The sequence below is a fragment of the Neoarius graeffei genome, chromosome 26 (assembly GCF_027579695.1).
Source record: "Neoarius graeffei isolate fNeoGra1 chromosome 26, fNeoGra1.pri, whole genome shotgun sequence".
NCBI lineage: Eukaryota > Metazoa > Chordata > Actinopteri > Siluriformes > Ariidae > Neoarius > Neoarius graeffei.
In genome coordinates, this window is record NC_083594.1 from 12,512,940 (window position 1) to 12,537,531 (window position 24,592).

A 24,592-nucleotide genomic window follows, 5' to 3' on the forward strand; every position below is an offset into this window, starting at 1 on the left:
TGTTGCTTGAATGTATTAGTTGTCCTTAGTCTTTTATCCTTTTCACTGATAGCCGTTCTTTAGTTTTATACAAGGCTAAATAATTGCAGTAATTAGGCACTTTCACTTCCAGTGCTGGAGCCGACAGGAGTGGGTGGCGCATTGTGCCATATGCACTGTGCGCAGCAAGTGCGCAACAGCCAGGAATTTGTTAGGGTTCACCTCCAAAACTAAGCTGCTCATAAAACTACAACCTTTACTAGTTCTAACAGTACCAATTAGGACCATGTAGACCCTTTCTATTTTGTGCTACATTAAGTAGTTGTGTGTGTGTGGGGGGTCAGCACGCAATTACCATTATTTATCTCATCTCATCTCATTATCTCTAGCCGCTTTATCCTGTTCTCAGGGTCGCAGGCAAGCTGGAGCCTATCCCAGCTGACTATGGGCGAAAGGCGGGGTACACCCTGGACAAGTCGCCAGGTCATCACAGGGCTCACACATAGACACAGACAACCATTCACACTCACATTCACACCTACGGTCAATTTAGAGTCACCAGTTAACCTAACCTGCATGTCTTTGTACTGTGGGGGAAACCGGAGCACCCGGAGGAAACCCATGCAGACACGGGAAGAACATGCAAACTTGCTGTGAGGCAACAGCGCTAACCACTACACCACCGTGCCGCCCCACCATTATTTATTTTTTTCTAAATTATTTTTCAAACTATTTGTTTTATTTATCGGTGAACTTTACAACCTTTTAGAGCATATCACACACAGAAAACCTAGGCTTTTATGTTGTAATGTTTGCTGGACAAGCACTTTCCTGTCTCTACACTGTCCTATCCAATAAAGGTGGAAAAAGCCCCAAAATTAGCCACACCCACCCAGTTAACAGCAGAGCTGCCCCTGGTATGGTGGAACAAACAGAGCCAAGTTCTCAGCAGGAAAACTGGACTGTAGTTGTATAAGTTGCGTCACCGTTTACAAGACTGGCTCAAAGCCTTCTTCATGCTTGAAAGTATCCGAATATGTTAACAAAAGTGTCCAATTTTTTAATATATTAAACAATACACATAAACTCTATTGTATATTATTGCACACATACATATTTATATCTATATTTTATTTCAAACAAAAGTTCATACCTAAAACTAAGACCCACATGGTATAGATTTTGATAAATAAGTGCTGCCTCAGTCCTGAACAAGGCCTCCCAGCCTGCTATCCTGCCATTAACTCTTTAAATTCCCTAGACCTGTCATCCGGTCTCGGACTACATTCCTTACTCTCATAGCCACATGCAGTTCCTATTACACTGAATTCAGTAAATGATTCATAGTAGTGACTGAATAATATGTGTTAATATGAATAACAATTAAAAAGCTGATGAAAGAGGGAATAATATTATTATACAGTGTGCATGCTGTATCTTGGCTGCAAAACCCAGTAGAAAGAGTATATACTGCAGAGGATCATGGGTTCAGGCCTTGTTTTGTCCCATGATCAGATATTTATAGCTGGGGGATGACAAAAATAATCCCGAGTACAGCTCAGGAGGTACACAACATTTAGCAGCAGTATAACTCTTCAGGTAAGCACTCATGTAAACATTCAGCATTGGGGATCAACATGCAGTATGAAATGAGTGATATTATATTTAGTCAAAGGATTGTAATACACAGCTACAGGTTAATGCTGAATAATGGTTTATAGTCTTGCGAACAGGTCATGATTACGGTTTTGCTCCTGCGTGTGTTGTTTATAACCACAAGAATGTTATTGGTGGAAGGTTGACAGAAAATTGGCAGAAGAAAACCTTTACAAATGCAATTACATTTCCATTTAAATGCTCATCCTCAGCTGCTCATTTTCAGTTCAGGTTTCCAGACCAGAAGGAACCACATGGGACGGAGCTAGATAGCAACAACATCAGTCTTCAGGGGTGATTCTTTCTTTAGGGCACACTGTCGATGGTGGAAAAGGTCTTTTGGAGTTCTCAGTTACTGCTGCTATGGATTTTGAGACGTCAGGAGAGATTTTTGATGAAGATGTGGCAGCTCAGTATATGATAGAACAGAGCCTTCTGGCAAACACTAAGCAGACTGAATTTAAGGACATCTTATCTGCAGATGGATGCAGGTAAGAATTTGCATTAAAATATTCAGCATGTTTCAAAATCATATCTGGAACATGTGCGCACCAAGGATGAGAAAAATTGTATTTGGAATTTATTTGAAACTCACTTAATACAAGTCTAAGGCCAGTTGTTGAGTGCAAAAAAAAAAAACAATCAATAAATAAACTGTGGAGCATTTTCATGAATTCTTTAATTTATGATAGTAATTAAGCTCTTATAATAAGCTCTTTCTGAAATGGGAATACTTTTTCAAGGGGAAAAATGTGAAGTTATGTAAGGGGTATTAGCACAGTTGTGTAATTCTGATCACACAGCTTTATTTATTGTTCATTGGAAAGTTGGATAAAACCATATAACAGCTTTCATAAGACGTCTTTCATTGTGTGATCTGGATTATGAGTGTTGCTGTTACTCAATTTCATGTTGCTTAGCTACATATTTTAAAACTTTTTTTTCTGTGAAATTCAACTACCCTGTGATTTTTGTGAGAAGGAAATTTTGATTAAACAGGTTTTGTTTTTATTTCCCCCCTCAGTAAAAGTAATGTGCATGTGGTGAATAAGCATGTACTTAAGACATGATGGATAGAAATTAGGTTGAAAAACAATGGAGTATTTTTTTCAAAGCTTTCTTACATGCAATCTATTTGTCCACAGGATAATACAGACAAGTCCAGAAAGGGATAAAATATCCAGTGCCATCAAACGAGGTAAGAGTGTGTGTGTGTGTGTGTGTGTGTGTGTGTGTGTGTGTGTGTGTGTGTGTGTGTGTAGTATATATATATATATATATATATATATATATATATATATATATATATATACAGGGTGCGATTTGTCAAAAAAACAGAAGGGGGGATGTTTTTTTTTATCATGAAACGTCACAAAATTAAGGTAACAATAGGCTAACAGCTCAATAACATCCGATGATATCAAATGAATAACACTAAATGAAACCAGAGATAGTAAATTAATCTTCCTATCTCTCTGACTAAATACACGAACACTAACACAACAAAGTTCGCATTGCTTGTCGCGTTGCTGTGATGTTTCTCTCCCTCTGGATTAAATGGACAGTGACTCGAAAATCACTAAAATACATGAATACTAAATGAACAGTTTGCTCTGATGGCGCAGTTCACATTGTGCGCAGCTTTCCGATTTAAACTGTTTTTTTTTCTCATCCTTATACTTCCTGTTTCATGGACTGTAACGGATTTGCTTATTTAGTAATTTTAATACAGAATTTACTTTGAAACTATAATCAGACACTCCAACGCCCCCCCTAAAAAAAAAAAAATCGGCCGGGAAAAAGGCGGCATCCGCCAAAAGGCGAGCTGTTTGCATCCCTGCATAGAACGCAAAGATATTGTTATTATCTACAATGTAGATATTTGCTGGGAACGTTTGTGAACATCAAAGCTGCCACTTCGGGTCATTTTGAAAGTGAGTGCAATGTAGACCATAGAAAACTGTGTCACAACATGCCTGTCGTGTCAACTTTTTTTTTTGGTTTGGTTGTTTTATTGACGGGGTTGTCCCCGAGGATTTTTTTCAGCAGAGATAAAAACCAGAGGGGGGGATGATCCCCACCATCCCCCCCAGCAAGTCGCACCCAGTATATATATATATATATATATATATATATATATATATATATATATATATATATATATATATATTTTTTTTTTTTTTTTAAACAGTTATTCCACAAAATCAAGTCGTACATGAGCTGATAGCCAACGAGGTGCACAGCACCAAGTTGGCTATAAGCCATGTACGATGAGATTGAGTGGAATAACTGTTTTATTCTATCCACATTCACTGGATTTTGAGAAACAGAGCATTTTTATTTGTATTTTTTGCAAATTCAACAAATAAAAACTTGATACAAAATGTCTGACAAAATTATTTCCACTTAGAATGTAAGCAAACCGGCGAAATGACAGTCGCAATTTGTGAAAAATGCTACAATAATAATTCTTGAAAATAAAAAAATATGTTTTTACCATCAAATACTTTTATTGCATATTTTGTTGCTTGTTTTTTGTACTTTTTGGGGTTTTGTTTTCAAGTAGAGTTTTTATTTCATCCTCGGTTGCTTCAGCAAAACGCTCTGCCATTTTATTCTTCTTCTTCTTTAGGGTTTTTTGGCAGTTGGCAAACCAACTTAAAGGTGTGTTACCACCACCGACTGGGCTGGGGTGTGGAACAGGAGATATTGCAGGGAAAAAAACCCTCTATATTCTTTTAGCTATTTCTGTTTCTTTTAAATACTTGATAACAAATCCGCCATTTTGTTTTTCTCTACTCACGGTATATGAACTGATCTCCTAGTAGCTGAGTAGCCAATCAGAGCGTGTGATTGCTCGTATCCAGTGAATGTGGATAGAAATATATATATATATATATATATATATATATATATATATATATATATATATATATATATATATATATATATATACACACACACACACACACACACACACACAGAGTGGTATGCAAAAGTTTGGGCACCCCTGGTCAAAATTGCTGTTACTGTGAACAGTTAAGCAAGTTGAAGATGAAATGATCTCCAAAAGGCATTTCTTTAAAGATGACTCATTCCCTTTATATTTTAAGCAAAAACAATTTTTTATTTTCATCTTTTACATTTTCAAAATGGCAAAAAAGGAAAAGGACCCGAAGCAAAAGTTTGGGCACCCTGCATGGTTAGTACCTAGTAACACCCCCTTTGGCAAGTATCACAGCTTGTAAGCACTTTTTGTAGCCAGCTAATAATCTTTCAGTTCTTACCTGGGGGATTTTCACACATTCGTCCTTGCAAAAGGCTTCCAGTTCTACAAGTTTCTTGGGCTGTCTTGCATGCACTGCTCTTTTGAGATCTATCCACAGATTTTCAGTGATGTTTAGGTCGGGGACTGTGAGGGCCAGGGCAAAACCCTCAGCTTGTGCCTCTTGAGGTATTCCATTGTAGATCTTGAGGTGTGTTTTGGATCATCATCTTATTGTAGGACCCATCCTCTTTTAACTTCAACTTTTTTACAGATGGTGTGATGTTTGCTTCCAGAATTTGCTGGTATTTATTTGAATCCATGCTTCCCTCAACCAATAAAATGTGCCCTGTGCCACTAGCTGCAACACAACCCCAAAGCATGATCAATCCACACCCATGCTTCAGAGTTGGAGAGGTGTTCTTTTCCTGGAATTTGGCACCCTTTTTTCTCCAAACATACCTTTGCACATTGTGGCCAAAAAGTTCTATTTTGATTTCATCACTCTACAGGATTTGTTTCCAAAATGCATCAGGCTTGCTTAGATGTTCATTTGCAAACTTCAGATGCTGAATTTTGTGGCCAGGACGCAGGAACTGTTTTCTTCTGATGACTCTCCCATGAAGGTCATGTTTGTTCAGGTGTCGCTGCATCGTAGAACAGTGCACCACCACTCCAGGGTCTGCTAAATCTTTCTGAAGGTCTTTTGCAGTCAAACAGGGGTTTTTAATATGCCTTTCTAGCAATCCAACGAGCAGTTCTTTCAGAAAGTTTTCTTCGTCTTCCAGACCTCACCTTGATCTCCACTGTTTCTGTTAACTGCCATTTCTTAATAACATTACGATCTGAGGAAACAGCTACCTGAAAACACTTTGCTATGTTCTTGTAGCCTTCTCCTGCTTTGTGAGCATCAATTATTTTATTATTCAGAATGCGAGGGAGTTGCTTAGAGGAGCCCATGGCTGTTGATTTTAGGAACAAGTTTGAGGAGCCAGAGAATTTATACAGCTTTGAAATCTGCATCATCTGACCTTTCCTAATGAAGAATTTGAACAAGCCACAGCTCAGTAAACTAATTAAGGTCTGGAACCTTGGTAAAAGTTACCTGAGAACTCAAATGTATTGGGGTGCCCAGACTTTCGCATGGTGTTCCTTTTCTTTTTTCACTCTCCAATTGTAGAAAACAAAAATAATACACAAATCTTGCAGACAACGCTGAAAAGAAAAGTGTCGTCTTTACCTTTATGCCTTTTGTTGATCAGTTCATCTTCTGCTCACAGAATTCACAGTAACAGACATTTTCAGTAAGGGTGCCCAAACTTTTGCATGACACTATGTGTGTGTGTGTGTGTGTATATATATATATATATATATATATATATATATATATATATATATATATATATAAAGTACTGTGAAAGTCTTAGGCACCCTATTTCATACAAACTTTGTTACAGATTTCTTTTTTTATGACTTCTATGTTATCGAGTCAGTACAAAAACATTTTAGAGTTACAAACGTTCGTTTTCCAGTATAAAATTAAATGTTACAGACAAAAAGATGTTTGTATTTGAGCAGCATATTACATAAGAGAGCACTTTTCAGATTAAAAAAGAAAACATAATGAAGGTTACTGGGTTTTGGTGCAAAATGAAGAAGCGAGTGTGACAGTCAAAGTGTCCAGAAGAACTGTGGCTGGTTCTGCAAAATGCTCAGTAAAACCTACAGCTCACTTCCTTATAAAACTGCACTCATTGTACCTGAAACTACTATTTTTTTTTCAGCAAAGGGTCGTCTTACACCAAATATCGACTTTGTTTCATTTATTATGGTTTACTGCTGTTTATAGTATTTTTTTATGTTGAAACTTTTAATTTCATTATTTTTAAGCCATTTCTTATCTGCACCATTTCTTTACATGTGCCTAAGAATTTTGTACAGGACTGTATATATAATTGCATACTATCAGGTGATGAAGCTGAGCTCCGTAAGCTCGCAACCCCCCAGTCCGCTTTCTCAGAGGAGGACAGTACTGGCCAGATTCCCTTACACGAGGCAGCAATGCAGAACAACCAGCACATCCTAGAGATCACTTTCAAAGGTCAGGAGAAAAATTACTTAATGTTCCAGTGAGCGATACGACAATATGATTTAAAGTGCTACCACACTCACACTAGAAATACACATATCTATGTTAGGTGGGAGTTTAAAGGATATGGGACATGGATTTTTTTCTGGGTATAATTATGTATAAAGGACATAAGAAATGCCATCTAAATCACTGCAGGGTGTCAAAAATGTGAAAATCATCACATTATTCAACTTTTTTTATACATCAGCGTAAAACAATGATTCGTTAATTAGCTAGGTGGTCACGTGACCCGTGACGTCACAAAAACTTTCCAAGGAGCCAGCGCTTGGGAATCTAATGTAAACAGGTTACCGAAATGGACACCATCGACAGTGACATTCCCGATGTTTCACAGAGATGTGAAGTTAGACCCTATCAATTCGCACCGATAGCTGGAAATTCACATGAACATAGATCTTGTATTTACTCTGACAGGTCAGATGATTCTGAGAGTGAGGGTTCATTCAGTCCCCATGAAACTGAAAGCGGTCGGCTCGATAACACTTCCTGGTAAGTTAAAAACAATTCTGCTCAAAGGCTAATGATCTGTTGAAAGAAGTATTATTTTTGTATCATACATTGAAAGTTCATCATAGATCTAGCTAAAGTCCGTTGCAAGCTAGTTTTTTTTTGCTGATATTTTTCGAGATTGATTGAGATACAATGCTTCCAGAGTCCGAGATGAAAACATTCAAAATGGCGAAACGAGTCAGAATTATGATAATCAATAATTGATACACCCAAAATTATAATACTAATCCTTACCTCAGCTTTCAGTCGCTTAGCGAATGCACCTCGTGGTAGCCGTAGCACTTCGGGTTTCACTCCGCCGTCTTGTTCCTGAATTGGGAAGTTGGGAACGGCTCCATCTTTAAGTAGCCTCTTAAATTTGGCTTGGCAATTAATATCGCTCAGTACCTGAGTATTAATGTTGAAAGAATCCTCAGTGAAATGGTCCGAACACAGTTTGTGGGAAACAGTAGGTGCAAAGTTTTTTCAACAGGTGTTCTGTAAAGTTATCCTACCTCTTGGATTTGTCCTACTAAGCCTACTGCGCATGCGCGAAGCCTACTGCGCATTAGTGATGGGAATTTCGGCTCTTTTTCGGGAGCCGGCTCTTTTGGCTCTTCTTACTATAAGGAGCCGGCTCTTTCGGCTCCTGAGATTTTATTTTTGATTTAATTGCTGCAATTAACTAGTTAATTAATTACATTATTATTTATATTTTATCAATAGGATGTTTTCCATTTTATTTTTTAGTTTTTGTAGCCATTGTAAAGCTTTGTAAAGTATAGCAGTGTAACAATGTTCTAGATATAGAAATAAAACTTACTTACCAATTAATAAATTATTTTCTCACAAACATAATGCAAAACTGTGTTATATTACCAATATAAAATACACAGAAGACATCAACTGTTTATCCTTTATGGCTTTATTTCACACTCGACCTTGAACAAAATGCCACAAAATAAATTATGAAGTATAAATCAGGCCTAAGAAACTATAAAGCAAAGTTGGAAATTATTTTAACAAACACAGAACAATGTGCAACAAAATATTTTATTAAATAAAATATTAAATAAAATATTAGACTCCTCTCCCCTGCGCTCCACAGCTTTAAGCATTACACCAATTTTCGTATTTTCGCAGCTGTGAATGACATCAACCCCCCCAACCAAAAAAAGTAGGCGTACACTATGCTACTTTTTTTCCTTTGAATGGTAATAGACAACACAAAGACGCAATCGGACAGCAACTTTTTTTGTGAAAGTCTCTCTCTCTCTCTGAGGCACCTAAGGACAAAAATCTAATTCGGCTCCCCAACTCGGCTCCCACCGAAGAGCCGGCTCCCGTCGTTCACTTCAAAGAGCCGGCTCTTTGAACCGGATCGTTCGCGACCGACACATCACTACTACGCATGAGCAGGTGAGCCCACACTTTCCTCAGCTTCGGGTCCTTGGGGAATGCAAAAAAACTTACTCCAGGGCATTTCCCATTGGAATTATTGCAACCATAAGCAGCACAATACACCATGATGTCCAATGTATGATGTCCAATGTACTTTAAAGACTATAAAAATAATTTTCTTGTCATCCACTTCTCCATTCATCTACCCGCTTGTGCTGTGCCCGAAAGTTTTTGTGACATATGATCACGTGACAGCGGCTCTTCCGGTTGTAGAAAATGCATATCGGAAGTCGAGCAGAAATGCCATATAATCATCACGAATATAACGATTTTGCTGAATTTAATAGATGATTTTGTATTTGTTGATGCAATTAATTCATATTTTTAATGGAAAGAAACTGATATAGCGTGCATTTATGTTTCATGTCCCATATCCTTTAAATGCTGTACCAGATACATTTGTTGCACTAACCTGTTATGTGGATTGACATTTATGACTGTTTTACCACAGCATCTACCACAGATGCAAAGTCTAGAAAAACTCATCAGGGCAAGACGGCCCTCTTTTTGGCTGTCGAGAAGGGTCTCTTGGAAAACACCTGCTACCTTTTGGATAATGGGAGCAGCCCAGATTGCCTGGACAATGATGAGGACTCGCCTCTTGTCACTGGTCAGTAAAAGAAGACACCTTGGTTCAACTCATTTATGAGGCTGCAAATGATTAAATGACAGATGGTTAATATGAGAGAAAAGCATCTTATCTCCTGATCTTCATGTGCTTTTGGTTTCTATTACAGGGTTTCCGCGGAGTCTTAAAAAGTCTAAAATTTGATAATCCTAATTTAAGGCCTTAAAAAGTCTAAAATATGAGCATATTTTGCATTGTAGGTCTTAAATGTAATTTTGTGAAGTCTTAAATCCTTACGTCCATTTACCCCATTCGCTTTTTTTTGTTAAATGCGTTGGTGATATTCATAATTAGTCATATAGGCTAGGCCTACTTAGTATCAGTAGGCTACGCTGCAAACTACAAAGGAGACACAGTGGAATCCGGCGTCTAGCCCGGTTGGCATGGTGATGCACGGGGCATGGTACGTGCGCATTTAGACAGTAGAGCCTAAAAGAAGCGAGGGAGATTGTCACGGTTTGTAGCAAAATGGGGAAATGCAAGTTTAACGACTGTTGGCTTGAACGCAATGATTTCGTAGACTGGTTAAAACGTGTACCAAACAATCCGTTTGAGGCGTACTGCACATTGTGCAAAAGAACACTCAAACTCGGCGCCCTGGGTGTAAAGGCACTGGAATCGCACGCGAAAGCGGAAAAGCACCAGGCTGCCCATAAAAGTCTGCAACAATCGCATGCCATCACTCAATTTTGTTCACCGTTGTCAGGTCCAAGCACATCTCGAGACGGTGTATCAGCTAACTCCGTGCGAACTGTAACGTTACAACACACAAACCGTACAGAATCGAATGCCTCATCCTCAAGTGATTTGCAGGATGTCTTTGGCTCCACTGCAACTTATGGCCCTTTTCCACTACCCTTTTTCAGCTCACTTCAGCTCGCTTCAGCTCACTTCAGCCCGACACGGCTCACGTTTCGACTACCTCAGAACAGCACGACTCAGCTCGCTTCAGCCCTGCTCAGCCCCCAAAACTCGCACGGTTTTGGAGTGGGGCTGAAGCGAGCCAAACCGAACCGAGTGGGGCTAGGGGCATGAGGAGACACTCCCCTGTGCACTGATTGGTGAGGAGGAGTGTCCTCACATGCCCACACACGCCCCGCGAGCACGCTGGGATCTGTAAACACCGCAAACCCGGAAGAAGAAGAATTACGAATTACGAGAATTTCTGAAGCCTTATGCGCCTCGCCTCATCTATACGCTCTTGCCAGTATCTGTTGGCGTTGTCGGTGACAACAAGCCACAGCACCAAGACCAGCAACACTAACGACTCCATGTTTATTGTTTACTATCCGGGTCGTGAGACTACCGCTTAAAAGATCACTGATGTCACTGTTTGCGCTGCTTAACGACATCACATGATGTCCACCCACTTTCGCTAACTCCACCCAATGTGTCCACCCACTTCCAGCCAGCACGGTTCAGCGCGGTTGTAGTCGTAATGCAACTCCAACAGCCCCACTCAGCTCAACTCAGCACGGAAAGCGGCATTAGTTCCTCATTAATGCAAGCGCGCACCCTAGGGATGTAATGCGTTCATTGGTGAATGATAATAAATTTTGTTATTTTGAAAGTAATTCAGGCTCTCCCAATTTTCTTTATTTTTTTTGTGCGGCATAAGTCTTAAATTTAATCTGTTATGGTCTTAAAAAGGTCTTAAATTGAACTTGTTCAAGCCTACAGAAACCCTGTATTAGCCATGTTAGCAAAATCAAGACATGGTTAGTCCGCAACATTTTGGTTCTTATTTTTGTACGAGCTTCCTACAATGTCGAATGGAGTTCCTTTTCACCCTGAAGCTTTTTCTGTAAATATCTGCCTGCTTTCAGTTCTTTAGCATTGGTAGAGATGTGGTTGATGACCATGGGCGTCGCCACCATTGAATGTGAAGGGGACGTGTCCCCCTTAAATGGATTCTTCGTGAAAGAATCCATTCCACTTGCTCGATAAGAGAAAACACAGAGCACTGAGAATCCACTCCGGGTTTTCCGGGCGCTCCCTACAACACCTCACCGCGCGCGAGTGAAGTGAATCTCAGCGCGAGCACAGAAATGTTGGTGCAGCTGCTGGAAAGTGGAGGAGGTGACGTCAGCCCCATTGCAACCTCACAATGTCTAGCTTTTGCTAAAACCTTATTCTTTTGTTATCTGCCCTCAAAATTAACCCTAGGACACGTTAAATTAATATTCAACTAAACAGTGAAATAAGCTTAGGCTAATGGGGTATTCTTGGTTGATGAATTGTTTGCAGTATTTGCTCTTCCCCAGACAATGGACATAAGGACATTCTTTACAAAGCAGCGGAAAGTCAGTCAGAATTTCCCCACAGGACAGGGGTTTTTTGTCCCAATGGAAATGTTAGTGCAGTTAGCTGGCTAGTCAATGTTAGGAGATGTATCAGCTAGCTTAACGTTAGCTATCATTTAATTCAAACCCTGTAGGCCTGCCTTACTGTAATGCCAAGAATGAGGTCAAGTCTGCTCTGATGATATTTATTGATTCCTTGTTTTGTCTGGTCTTTGGCAGTTTTCTGGAAAGTAAGATGGGAAATCAGTGTATGGGGAAGGAATAGTAGAGAGGAAAGTAATGGAGAGAGATGGATGTTATTCCAGGTGGATTGTGAAGGAAAGGGGGATAAAAGTTATGAAGTGGTAGAAATTGTGGTGGCACCAATATAAGAAGGAGTTATATCTATAAATCTATTTGTTATACTAATCTGTAAATGCTACTGTAGTACCACCATTGCATGTAGGTTGACAAAACTGCACTTGTTCATTGTGTGAAGTTCTCTTTTATGTGTCATTGCTTGACCCAGTGTAATTTTGTGTTATGAAGACTGCATGATGCCATGCCATTTTTGTTATGAGTATCGCTAAATCGGAAAAAAGTAAAATGCATCCACTAAAGTCACTGTTGGTGGTGAACAAAATTGCACCTGTTCATTGTGTGAAGTTATTTTTTATGTGTCACCGTTGCTTGACACAGTGTGATTTTGTGTTATGAAGTTTGCATGATGCCATGTCATGCGTGTTCATTGTGTGAAATTATGAATATTCTTATTTTTAAACATACAGTTGAGTGTCACTATTGCTTGGCCCAGTGGCATGTTGTGTTACATCTAAAACTAAATAGAAAACACAAAATAAAAAGTAAAATGCACCCATAAAGTCATTGTTGGTGATAAATTGTGTCACATTCATCTCATTATCTTAGGCGTAGCGGTGGGTTTAAAAACAGGCTGATGAATATATGGACTAGTTGAATGAGGACTTATTGTTGAGTCTCTAAAATAGTCATTGAATTAAGTGACTTTTGTAGGTAAAATTAGGTGTTTAACAACCTGTTAAAAATACACCAGAATGCAGGAAATGGCATCTAATTAATTAAAAATTTTCTCGGGGAGGACCCCCACCCCCCGCCAATGTGTCCCCCCCACATTAAAAATGCTTCTGACGCCCCTGTTGAGGACATAGCGTGACTTATCATAGTCTATAAACATAACAAAATGTTACTGTTAAGCTCTTAAAGGGATCCTCCAACGGATTTATTCTCAAGCTTATTTTAAGTAAAAGTAGTCACAGGTTTTAAAAATCAAACTTTCATTTTTGGAGACTAAATAGTTATCAAGAAAAATGCATTTTTTTAGAATACCAGATGGGCTTCCTGTGGTGGTGATGTATGCGGTGACGTCAGTTAGTGGTCGGTTGGAGCAACTCAGCTGGTAACATTCTCTGTTTAGATCATAGTTTTACAAGTATTTTTACTGAATTTATCAGTTTTTAAATAAGTATGCCTCATTGTGTAGCATATAAATGCCACAATGATGCTAAAAAGAAAGCACAAGCTGGAAGCAGACTGCATTTCCGCAGAGAAAATGCAAAGTGTGCTTGATCAGCTGGAACAGAAACTGGATCAGGTGTGAGACTTCGCACTGCAAAATCTTTTTTTGTACATGATCTACAGAAAGTGTGTTTGGCAAAGTGTCTGTAGTGAGTGTGTAGTGTGTATAGCTGCACACGCTAAAATCTCGATTTAAAATGGTTCAACTCACAGTGCAACATGACACTTCAGTCTAAAATATCTGTTTTAAACCATGCCACACACTCTGTTAATCTACCCAGCACCATGTAGATCATGTCAAAAAAGATTTTGCAGCGCAAAGTCTCATGTCTGATCCAGTTTCTGTCGGTGACACTTTGCCACACACACTCAGACACTTTGCCAAACACACTTTCTGTAGATCATGTACAAAAAAAGATTTTAGAGCGCGAGGTCTCACGCCTGATCCAGTTTCTGTTGGTAACACTCTGTTCCAGCTGATCAAGCACACTTTGCATTTTCTCTGCGGAAATGCAGTGGCATTTGTGGCATTTATATGCTACACAATGAGGCATACTTATTTAAAAACTGATACATTCTGCAAAATACTTGTAAAAGTAGCACAACTACAATGTAAACAGAGAATATAAACAGCTGAGTTGCTCCAAGTGACCGCTACCTGACGTCATCGCATATGTCACTACCGCAGGAAGCCCATCTGGCATTTTAAAGAAAATTCATTTTTCTCGAACACTATTTGGTCTCCGAAAATGAAAGCTTGATTTTTAACTCTGCGACTACTTTTACTTAAAAAAAGTTTGAGAATAAATCCGCTGGAGGATCCTTTTCAACTTTTTGTAATCAGGGATGCCCTCGCCTCGAAAATTAATTTCATGGACACATCTCCAGTGCCATCATTAGACATCGAACATGTTTTGGCTGATCAATTACATTTGGGAAAAGAGAAAATTGTTACAATTTAAAAATTACAATTGTCCTGACTTGCTAACACTAGATATTCTTTGGTTGAATTGATTTTCCCAGCCTGTGATATTACATTCCCACAGCAATACGAAACAACCACTATGACATGGTTAAGCTCCTTCTCTGCTTCAAAGCCAACGTAAACCAAAAGTTGGCACACTGCAGGACGGCCCTTCATGAAGCTGCTCGTTTGGGCCTGACAGATTTTGTGATGTTGCTACTAAAGTCTGGAGCCGATCCTGATCCTAGGAGTACATACGGGCTCACGCCTCTGGCGCTCGCGGCACAAGCTGGCCACTTGGAGATAGTGCAGGAATTCCTACGCCAAGGTCAGAATTGTGCATGGGAAGGCTAAGTGCTCCCATAAATGGTATTATTATTATTACAGTTGGGAAAAAAAATTGGTGATTAAATCCTTTTGGAGAAATTCATTTAAGTGGGCAGACTGTTAAAAGTGCAAAAGTGATATGAAAAATGGTTTTGCTCATAAAATATACAATCAATCATGTTCCAGGATACAAATGAAGGCAACTTGTGAGTTTGGGATTTTAAATTAATTTTTTGTGGGATGAATTATGAGTTACTTGGAGAAACAAATTCAGAAGTCCAGAACATTTTGTGATAAAAGTTATTTATAATAGCTATTGTATAATATATGGCTCATTCTATAATTGCGGGTACATTTCAAGTGCTGACTCTGTTAGTTATTGTCAACTCTGTTATCGCGGAACTGGGCAATCCATTAACAGAATTGATGGTAACAGAGTTGACGTTCCCCACCATTTTGTGTCTTAACTCCACATGCTAACCTCAAACTCACTACCACATGGCATGTATAAAAACAGGATTTTATGGATTTTAATCACATTAGTAGGTTTTTTTTTTAAATGAGTGAGAGATTCACTCCAATATCACAATAACAGATTTGACAAATAATTAATCTACTGCTGGTGTAGCCTCAACATTTTGTTCAAATGAATGAGAGAAGAAACATAACATACCTCACTGCCTTTCTGAAGTTTTCCACCAGAGGAAGTGACGTCTCTCGGTGCAGGTGTCATACATATTATTTAAGGTTTTTGTGGATTTTATACGGTTTTATAACAGAGTTAACAAGAACATTGGGACGGATTAAAAAATATATTTTTTTATTACTGAAATTTCACATAATACAGAAAATACTTTCTATGCAATTGATTTTATAACAGTTATTAGAATAATCTCCAAAAACAGACTGTTAGACTGAATCATTTCATTTTTATTCAAGTTGAAGGTATGAATCAGGAGTCGAAGATGGCTAATAATGTAGGGGGAGGGGTGGGAGTCATTTAGTGAATGCTTTTTTGGCTCCCAATCAAATTTCGTATTGATTATAAAATACTACTATTGACCTTTAAAGCACTAAATGGTCTCGCACCACAGTACCTGAGTGAACTTCTGCTCCTCTATGACCCGCCACACCTACTTAGATCAAAAGGTGCAGGCTATCTGCTGGTACCTCGTATAGTGAAGGCTACATCAGGGGGCAGAGCCTTTTCTTACAAAGCCCCACTGTTATGGAACAGCCTTCCAAGTAATGTTCGGGAATCAGACACAGTCTCAGCATTTAAGTCTAGGCTGAAAACATATCTGTTTAGTCAAGCCTTTTGTTAATGGTGTTTATGAGGTAAAGGAGTAGATCTGGAGGGTCCTCAGACATAGAGTGTTTTGGTAAACTGGGATGTATGGATGCTGTCAGTCCCCACTCGCTTGCTCACTCGAGTTTGTTGACGGTGCAGTGGCTGGCTGCTTTATGTCCCGGGGCTCCCTCATGCCTGTGTTACCTTCTGGCTCTCTCCTTTTAGTTATGCTGTCATAGTTAGTTGCCGGAGTCCCTGCTTGTACTCGGTGCAATATGTATACTGTTCCTACTTATTCAGGTGACATTGGGCATACCTAACAACCTGTGTTTTCTTTCTCCCCCCCCCCCCCCCCCCCCCCAAATCTGTCCCTCTGAGTTACATGGAGTCAACAGGAAATCTTTTGGTGGAGACGGTGGGGACCTCGACTGGCTATCGTAGCCTGCAGGGAATCGGCCGTCAGACATTCTGTCGCATGTCCCAGACCCGGTGAAATGTAACTGAATTGTCTTGGCCAGGCCTAACGGTCCCATCTGCATCTCATCATTGCTGAGGAGTGTGCTCCCATCACCCAATCAAGCATCCAGCCAGAGCAGGTCATGATATATTTTTTACCATATTAACATGCCATTGTGCGTCAACATGCCTGATGTAAAGACTCTCGTCTCTGCGAGCCTACCACACAGATTTAATACTTGTCATTTTTAGGGCATACCTAACAACGTGTTTTCTTTCTCTCCCCGCCCCCCCATCTGTCCCTCTGAGTTACATATTGATCCTGGGATTGAGATGCTGGCCTCTTCTGCCCCTCGGACCTGCTTGATCCATCCTGGTGCCCTGTGTCTGGTCGGAGTTTTATCGCCCCACTCCTGTGAAGGACGGCCCCATGAGGACAGTTGAGGGTTATACCTGTTAAAACTGTTAATATTATAGTCAGGCTGTCTGTTGTTGCCCAAATGAGGATGGGTTCCCTTTTGAGTCTGGTTCCTCTCGAGGTTTCTTCCTCATGTCGTCTGAGGGAGTTTTTCCTTGCCACCGTCGCCACAGGCTTGCTCATTGGGGATAGATTAGGGATAAAATTAGCTCATGTTTTAAGTCGTTCAAATTCTGTAAAGCTGCTTTGCGACAATGTTTATTGTTAAAAGCGCTGTACAAATAAACTTGATTTGATTTGATTTGATTTATGGATAAATTAGGTCTACAATGTACATCAAGCATTGCTCTTGGTGAACGTTCGTCATAATTGGCATTATTGTTCAAAACTGATTCAATAAAGATTTCTTCTGTGTAAAATAACAAAAGGTTTATCTCAGAGATGTGAAATGTACCCGGAATTCTAGAATGATCCATATATATCTTTTTTTAAATATAAAATTATGCAAGTTAATTAACATCTTTTGAGATTTTAGGAGATAAAACCCTTTTAAATGTACTTTTTAAAATTCTGATTTCTTGGTTATTTAATGTAAAGGACTTGTATTTGGACTACAGGGGCTGATGTGCATTCTCAAGCTCAAGATTGGGCCACTATCCTTTTTGAAGCTTCTGCATCCGGCAACCCTGATGTCATCTCTCTGTTGCTGGAGTACGGCGCTGATGCTAATATACCCAAACATACAGGCCACCTCCCGATCCACAGAGTGGCCCATCGTGGACATGTGAAGTACGAGGCATTTCTGGTTGTTACTGAGATCTCCAACAAAATGCAAATTAACAGTAAAAGTGCATGTGTGGGATCTCTTTGGCGTTGCCACAAGGGTAATTTTTTTTTTTTTTTTACTGCAGGATACTTTGTTCATTTGTGAATAAATAATCCTCTTGTTTGGTGCTCTTAATGGATGTCTAATTTACCCAAAGAGTAATTGGTTTTTAATACAGTTATAACATTTATGTCAAAGTACTATAATACTGTTGGGAAAAAAAACATGAGATTTCATTAAGCAAAAGATGGAAAATATGTTAGAGGGACAAAAATGACCTCGTTTCATGCTTTGAACATGAATCTGTATCTGCATGATTTTATGCATGCATTGTGCTGCTGCCATGTGATTGGCTAATTGGATAATTGCATGAAAGAGTATGGGTGGATTGAATATTTTGATCTTTTCATTTCTTAGAGCTCTGGCTATCTTGATTCCTGTGACCACATGGGACGCAGTGGAAGAGAGCGGCATGAGCCCCCTGCACTCTGCAGCAGCTGGTGGACACTCACAGTGTCTAGAGATGCTCCTCAACGCCGGTTACGATCCCAACTTCATGCTTCACCCCTGGGTGAGGCGCAATTATGACGACCAGCGCAGATCCGTCCTGTACTTCGCAGTAACCAATGAAGATGTGTGCTCCACTAAGTTACTCCTGGAGGCTGGTGCGATGCCCAACCAGGACCCGGTGAAGTGTTTGCAAGTGGCTTTGCGCCTCGGTAACTACCAACTGATCGACACCCTGCTGAGGTATGGCGCCAACGTCAATTACTTCTGCAGGGTGAATACCACACACTTCCCTTCGGCTCTGCAGTACGCCCTGAAGGATGAGGTTCTGCTGAGGATGCTCTTTAACTATGGCTATGACGTGCGACGCTGCTTTGACTGTCCATATGGGGACAGAGCTCATGTGCCTGATGATTATGAGGGCTGGAGTAATACTGTCATCAAAGATACCATGGTGAGATAGGGTTCACTCAAATTGCATTGTCAGGCTACACAATTCAAATGGTTTCACAATGATTCTGAGAAGTGGGAAGACTTTGAACTAGTCGATCGCCAAGAATACTGTACGTGTCTGACATTTACATCTTTGGTTGTGCACTGGAGCTATGAGATTAATACTGTTTAGCTAACAAGTAAAGAAAATCTATCGCACCCAAACATCTACATCCAGTTCTTTAGTGGTATCAAACAGACTTGTTGGTGTGGTTGAGGTCACAATGTGAGCTACTATAGTCTATAAACATGAATAAAACATCAGCCATCTTGGACAAGTGCAATCACTTTTTCCCTTGAAAGTGAATTTGTAAATATTGTCTCACAAATAATTGGATTAAAAATGACATTGTGTACATTGTACAATGCCATTTGAAGCAATTATATCAATATTTAGCTCCTTTGGCCAGAAGGCCAGTGATCTATTACCATGGTGTGGCGTCCGTCGTCCACAATTCAGTTAAATCGTATCTCCTCTGTCAGTTCTCCACGGATTTCCGTTCCAATTGTTTTGTTTGAAAGAACTCATCACTCTGCACAAAACTTGGCTGTTGTTTTGTCATATTTTTTTGTTAACAAGTTAGTAATTAGGCCAAATTAACAAATTTTCCATGCCTCTCACTAGAATTGTATCTCCTGTCTCATTTCTCATCCAATTCCAGTTCTGATTGATGTTTTGGGTACATCTTCCCTTGAGGAACAAAACTTGGTCATTTGTTTGTTGATTTTCCTGTTGTAAACAACTGGTTTACAACTTTGTTTATTTTCAGTTAAATCATACTGTATCTCCTCCCTCAGGTCTCAATGGGTTTCAGTTCTGATTGTTTCATTTGAAAGAACTAGATCTTCTGTACAAAACTTGGTCATTGTATTGTCAAATTTTTGTTAACAAACTGCTAATTAGGTCAACTTAATGAGTTTTGCGACTTCTCATTAGAATTGTATCTCCTCTTGCAGTTCTCACCTGAATTCAGTTCTGATCGATGTTTTGGGTCGTCCCTCGGGGAACTAAACATGGTTGGTCGTTTGTTCATTGATTTTCTTGTTGTAAACAATTTGTTTACAACTTTGTTTATTTTCAGTTAAATCGTGTCTCCTCCCTCAGTTCTCAATGGATTTCAGTTCTAATTGTTTTATTTGAAAGAACTAGGCCGGCACAAAACGTGGTCATTGTATTGTCAATTTTTTGCTAACAAATTAGTTATTAGGTCAACTTAACACATTTTCTTTTGACTAGAATTGTATCAACTCTCTCATTTATCATGCGAATTCAGTTCTGATTGATGTTTTGGGTCGATCTTCCGTCAGGGAACAAAATTTAGTCCTTTGTTGAGATCCTGTTGTCAACAATTTGTTGTGGAAGTTGGTCCTCTCTCACATTGTCATATTTCAGTTCTGTTTGATGTTTTGGTCGTCATGGTTGTTTTGATGGCAGGCCAGAGTCATGGTTGTTTTGATGGCAAAGCTTCAACTGCAGTCTCAAACTAAAGAAGCAAATGTCATATAGCAAACATGTCATGGCTGATCCAGAACATTTAGCATGGAAAAGTCTCAAAATGAGATGCTTCACTGAAGCATTAGCTTATAAATGATTTTTTATCACCCGTTGTCATTTTCACATCTGTGACTTGCCTCCTTCCTACAGTTCTGTGAGGTGATAAGTGTTGTTTGGCTGAAGCACCTCTCTGGAAGCGTGGTGCGGATCATGCTAGATTATGTTGACCATGTCAGGTTATGCTGCAAAATGAAGGCAACTCTGATGGAGCAAAAACAGTGGCCAGAAATCTGCAAGATTCAAGGTGAACATGCAGTATGTGTGGTGTGACATACAAAGATTTATAGGTATAGTCTTCCTCTTCCTTTACAACTTCTTCTGTTTTCTTTTTCTATCTGCACACAGTAAAGTTTCACTCAGATATGGGTAGGCAGGTCACAGTCCAATGACTAACAAATTACACTTCCTGTCTTGAATACTCCAGAGAACGTACGCTGCTTGCAGCACCTGTGCCGACTGACAATCAGGAGATGTTTGGGACGACTGCGCCTCAGAGCTCCAGTCTTCATGAGCTTCCTGCCTTTGCCGAACCGTCTGAAGGAATACATCTTATACAAAGAGTATGATCTTTATCGGCAAACTTGCTAAGAGCAGTTAAAATCACGCAGATGTAAAATGGCAGGGATGATTGAGAATCAGAGAACTGTTCTTTGTTCCTACAAATGACTGAATGCTAGTTATAGCACCTAAATAATTGAATATGTAGATAAATGTATAGATTGTCATGAATGAATACCTTTAAATGAAGCTGCAAATTTCTTTTTGGTAAGATGCTGTTTAAATGAATGATTAAAATGTGTATTAATGTATTAATTATTATTATTATTATTATAATTAATATTTGTTATTATTATAATGAATGTATTAATTAATGTATTAATTAATCAGCTGTAATTTTTACATTGTAAGTAATGTACTTTATGTAAATGCTGGATTTGTAGAAATACAGAATTATGTTCGACTTCTTTTTGGATGAAGAAGGTAAAACTACAGTGTGTATGTATACTTTTTCCTTGTAGCTAAGCTCTACGTTTGTAAATGTGTTCAGCAAAATTTGCAACTTTGAGATAAATCAATAAAACGAATTTCCTGCATGTTGTCACCTTGAATATAGATGGTCACATTAGCTAGAATATTTCTTGTAGACACGTTAGCAACACGTTTCAGAAAAGTTGGGACGGGGCAACAAAAGACCGAACACGTTGTGTAATGCTAAAGAAAAAAAAATGGTGAATTGGCAACAGGTCAGTAACATGATTGGGTATAAAAAGAGCATCCCAGAGAGGCGGAGTCTCTCAGAAGTAAAGAAGAGTAGGGTTTCACTGCTCTGTGAAAGATTGTGTGGGCAAACAGTGCAACAATTTAAGAATAATGTTCCTCAGTGTAAAATTGCAAAGAATTTGGGAATCACATAATCTATGGTACATAATATCAATAAAAGATTCAGAGAATCTGGAGAAATCTCTGTATGCAAGAGACAAGGCTGAAAACTGACACTGCATGCCTGTGATCTTCAGGCTGTCAGGCTACACTGCGTTAAAAGCAGACACATGTCTGTAGTGGAAATCACTGTATGGGCTCAGGAACACTTCAGAAAACCATTGTCTGTGAAAACAGTGCATTACTGCGTCCACAAATGCAAGTTAAAACCAGATATAAACAATATCCAAAAACATCACCACCTTCTCTGGGCCCAAGCTCTTTTACGATGGACTGAGGCAACGTGGAAAATTGTCCCGAGGTCTAACAAATCAAAAGCAGAAATTATTTTTAGAAATCAATGATAGAGATGCTCCGATTGATCGGACGCCGATCATGATCGGCCGATATTGCCTAAAAATTGTTTGATCGGAGGACCCTAAAAGCGCCGATCAAAAAAGTCGATTAAACCACGTGACGTAGGCTACTCGCGCGACGTTTTTTTTCGACTGCGCATCGCATGGACTCAGCAGAGTGGAGCTCTTACAAGCAGTGTTGCCAAATTGGGAGGTTTCCCGCCCAATTAGGTGGTTTTGAATTCTACTTTGTGGGCAAAAAATGGCTTGGGCTGGTTGACAAAAATTGGGCAGGTTTGACATTAGTTCGGCGGGTTTTTATCTCATCTCATCTCATTATCTCTAGCTGCTTTATCCTTCTACAGGGTTGCAGGCAAGCTGGAGCCTATCCCAGCTGACTACGGGCGAAAGGTGGGTTACACCCTGGACAAGTCGCCAGGTCATCACAGAGCTGACACATAGACACAGACAACCATTCACACTCACATTCACACCTACGGTCAATTTAGAGTCACCAGTTAACCTAACCTGCATGTCTTTGGACTGTGGGGGAAACCGGAGCACCCGGAGGAAACCCACGCGGACACGGGGAGAACATGCAAACTCCACACAGAAAGGCCCTCGCCAGCCACAGGGCTCGAACCCGGACCTTCTTGCTGTGAGGCGACAGCGCTAACCACTACACCACCATGCCGCCCCGGGTTTTTATCATTGGCCTAAATTAATCTCATCTCATTATCTGTAGCCGCTTTATCCTGTTCTGCAGGGTCGCAGGCAAGCTGGAGCCTATCCCAGCTGACGATGGGCGAAAGGCGGGGTACACCCTGGACAAGTCACCAGGTCATCACAGGGCTGACACATAGACACAGACAACCATTCACACTCACATTCACACCTACGGTCAATTTAGAGTCACCAGTTAACCTAACCTGCATGTCTTTGGACTGTGGGGGAAACCAGAGCACCCGGAGGAAACCCACGTGGACACGGGGAGAACATGCAAACTCCGCACAGAAAGGCCCTCGCCGGCTACGGGGCTCGAACCCGGACCTTCTTGCTGTGAGGCGACAGCGCTAACCACTACACCACCGTGCCGCCCCGCCTAAATTACATCACACATTACATTATCTCTAGCCGCTTTATCCTTCTACAGGGTCGCAGGCAAGCTGGAGCCTATCCCAGCTGACTACGGGCGAAAGGCGGGGTACACCCTGGACAAGTCGCCAGGTCATCACAGGGCTGACACATAGACACAGACAACCATTCACACTCACATTCACACCTACGGTCAATTTAGAGTCACCAGTTAACCTAACCTGCATGTCTTTGGACTGTGGGGGAAACCGGAGCACCCGGAGGAAACCCACGCGGACACGGGGAGAACATGCAAACTCCGCACAGAAAGGCCCTCGCCGGCCCCGGGGCTCGAACCCAGGACCTTCTTGCTGTGAGGCGACAGCGCTAACCACTACACCACCGTGCCGCCCCGCCTAAATTAATCATTAACAATAAACATTAATCTCATTAAGTATTATTTAAACAAAAAAATGTCGATGTAACTGTAAGACTAATATGAATGTGTGTAATGTAGTGCAGAAACTAAACTCATAAACTAGTAAATAAGAATGACGCAATCCATTCTCCATTTTCTCTTCTCATGTTACATTCAGCCATGCATCGTAGCCTAACTTTTTTTTAATTGAAGTATATAAAATAGGTACAATCTAACAAATCCACAAAAATCAGGATAACAGATGAAGAAAATACATGAATGTACTGTAGACAAAAATAAATTAAGCAGAATAACTAGGCCTAAAAAAATTAATAAAACAAGCAGGATAAATAAAAAGATAAATAAAAGACAAATAAAAAATAAATAACCTCAGCAATGCAGATGTTAGATATGCATCGTAGCCTAACATAGCCTACATAATATTATGCGTGTGCGTCACCTACTGGTCAACCACTATCTTGCAGAACCTGTAATGCTACGCAGTGGACAGCCACTTGCCTATTGGCAGGTGAATAAAGGCCGCTTCCCAGCACTTGCACAGGCAGCAAGAGCATATCTTTGTTCACCGTGCACAAGTGTGGATAGTGAGAGACTATTTAGCATAGCTGCAAACGTTATTGATGACAAAAGAAACTGGCTCACCTCAAAAAATGCAGAGATGCTCATAGTAATCAAGAGAAACTTGCCAGTTATGATTGGAATCTAAAGGATTTTGTCCTCTGTGGTAGTAGGGCTAGCACATTTTGGTTTTAAACATTTTGTGTTTATTTTAATTTAATCAATATATTAAAAAGGCTAAGTTTCCAAGTAGCCTGGGCCTAAATGTGACTAATTGATTGATCCCATCCCAAGTTGATCTAATGTGTGTCGGTAACTATCTGCTTGGCCTTCTTACTGTATGTTCTTTATTACTATTATGAAGGATGGCATTGGCATTATTTATTTTTTGGATAAACAGTTGGTTGTTCCACAATATCAGACATTCATAATGATAGCAGAAAA

General features: G+C 39.9%; 1 protein-coding gene across 4 annotated transcripts; it reads left to right on the top strand.

The window, feature by feature from the left end:
• The first annotated feature begins 1,534 nt into the window (after positions 1-1,534).
• Positions 1,535-21,031, top strand: asb14a (ankyrin repeat and SOCS box containing 14a). 4 transcript variants are annotated; one of them, XM_060910585.1, is made up of 10 exons: positions 1,535-1,578; positions 1,862-2,126; positions 2,781-2,833; positions 6,870-7,001; positions 9,454-9,612; positions 14,513-14,758; positions 17,540-17,711; positions 18,166-18,709; positions 20,393-20,546; positions 20,727-21,031. In XM_060910585.1, exons 2-10 carry the CDS (start codon positions 1,999-2,001, stop codon positions 20,888-20,890), a joined length of 1,752 nt encoding a protein of 583 aa, XP_060766568.1. In that variant the 5' UTR covers positions 1,535-1,578; positions 1,862-1,998; the 3' UTR covers positions 20,891-21,031. The 4 variants fall into 4 exon arrangements, with proteins under 4 accessions (XP_060766568.1, XP_060766569.1, XP_060766570.1 ...); XM_060910586.1 differs by having other exon boundaries at positions 20,393-20,589; positions 20,727-20,783; XM_060910587.1 differs by lacking the exon at positions 14,513-14,758.
• The last annotated feature ends 3,561 nt before the right edge of the window (positions 21,032-24,592 follow it).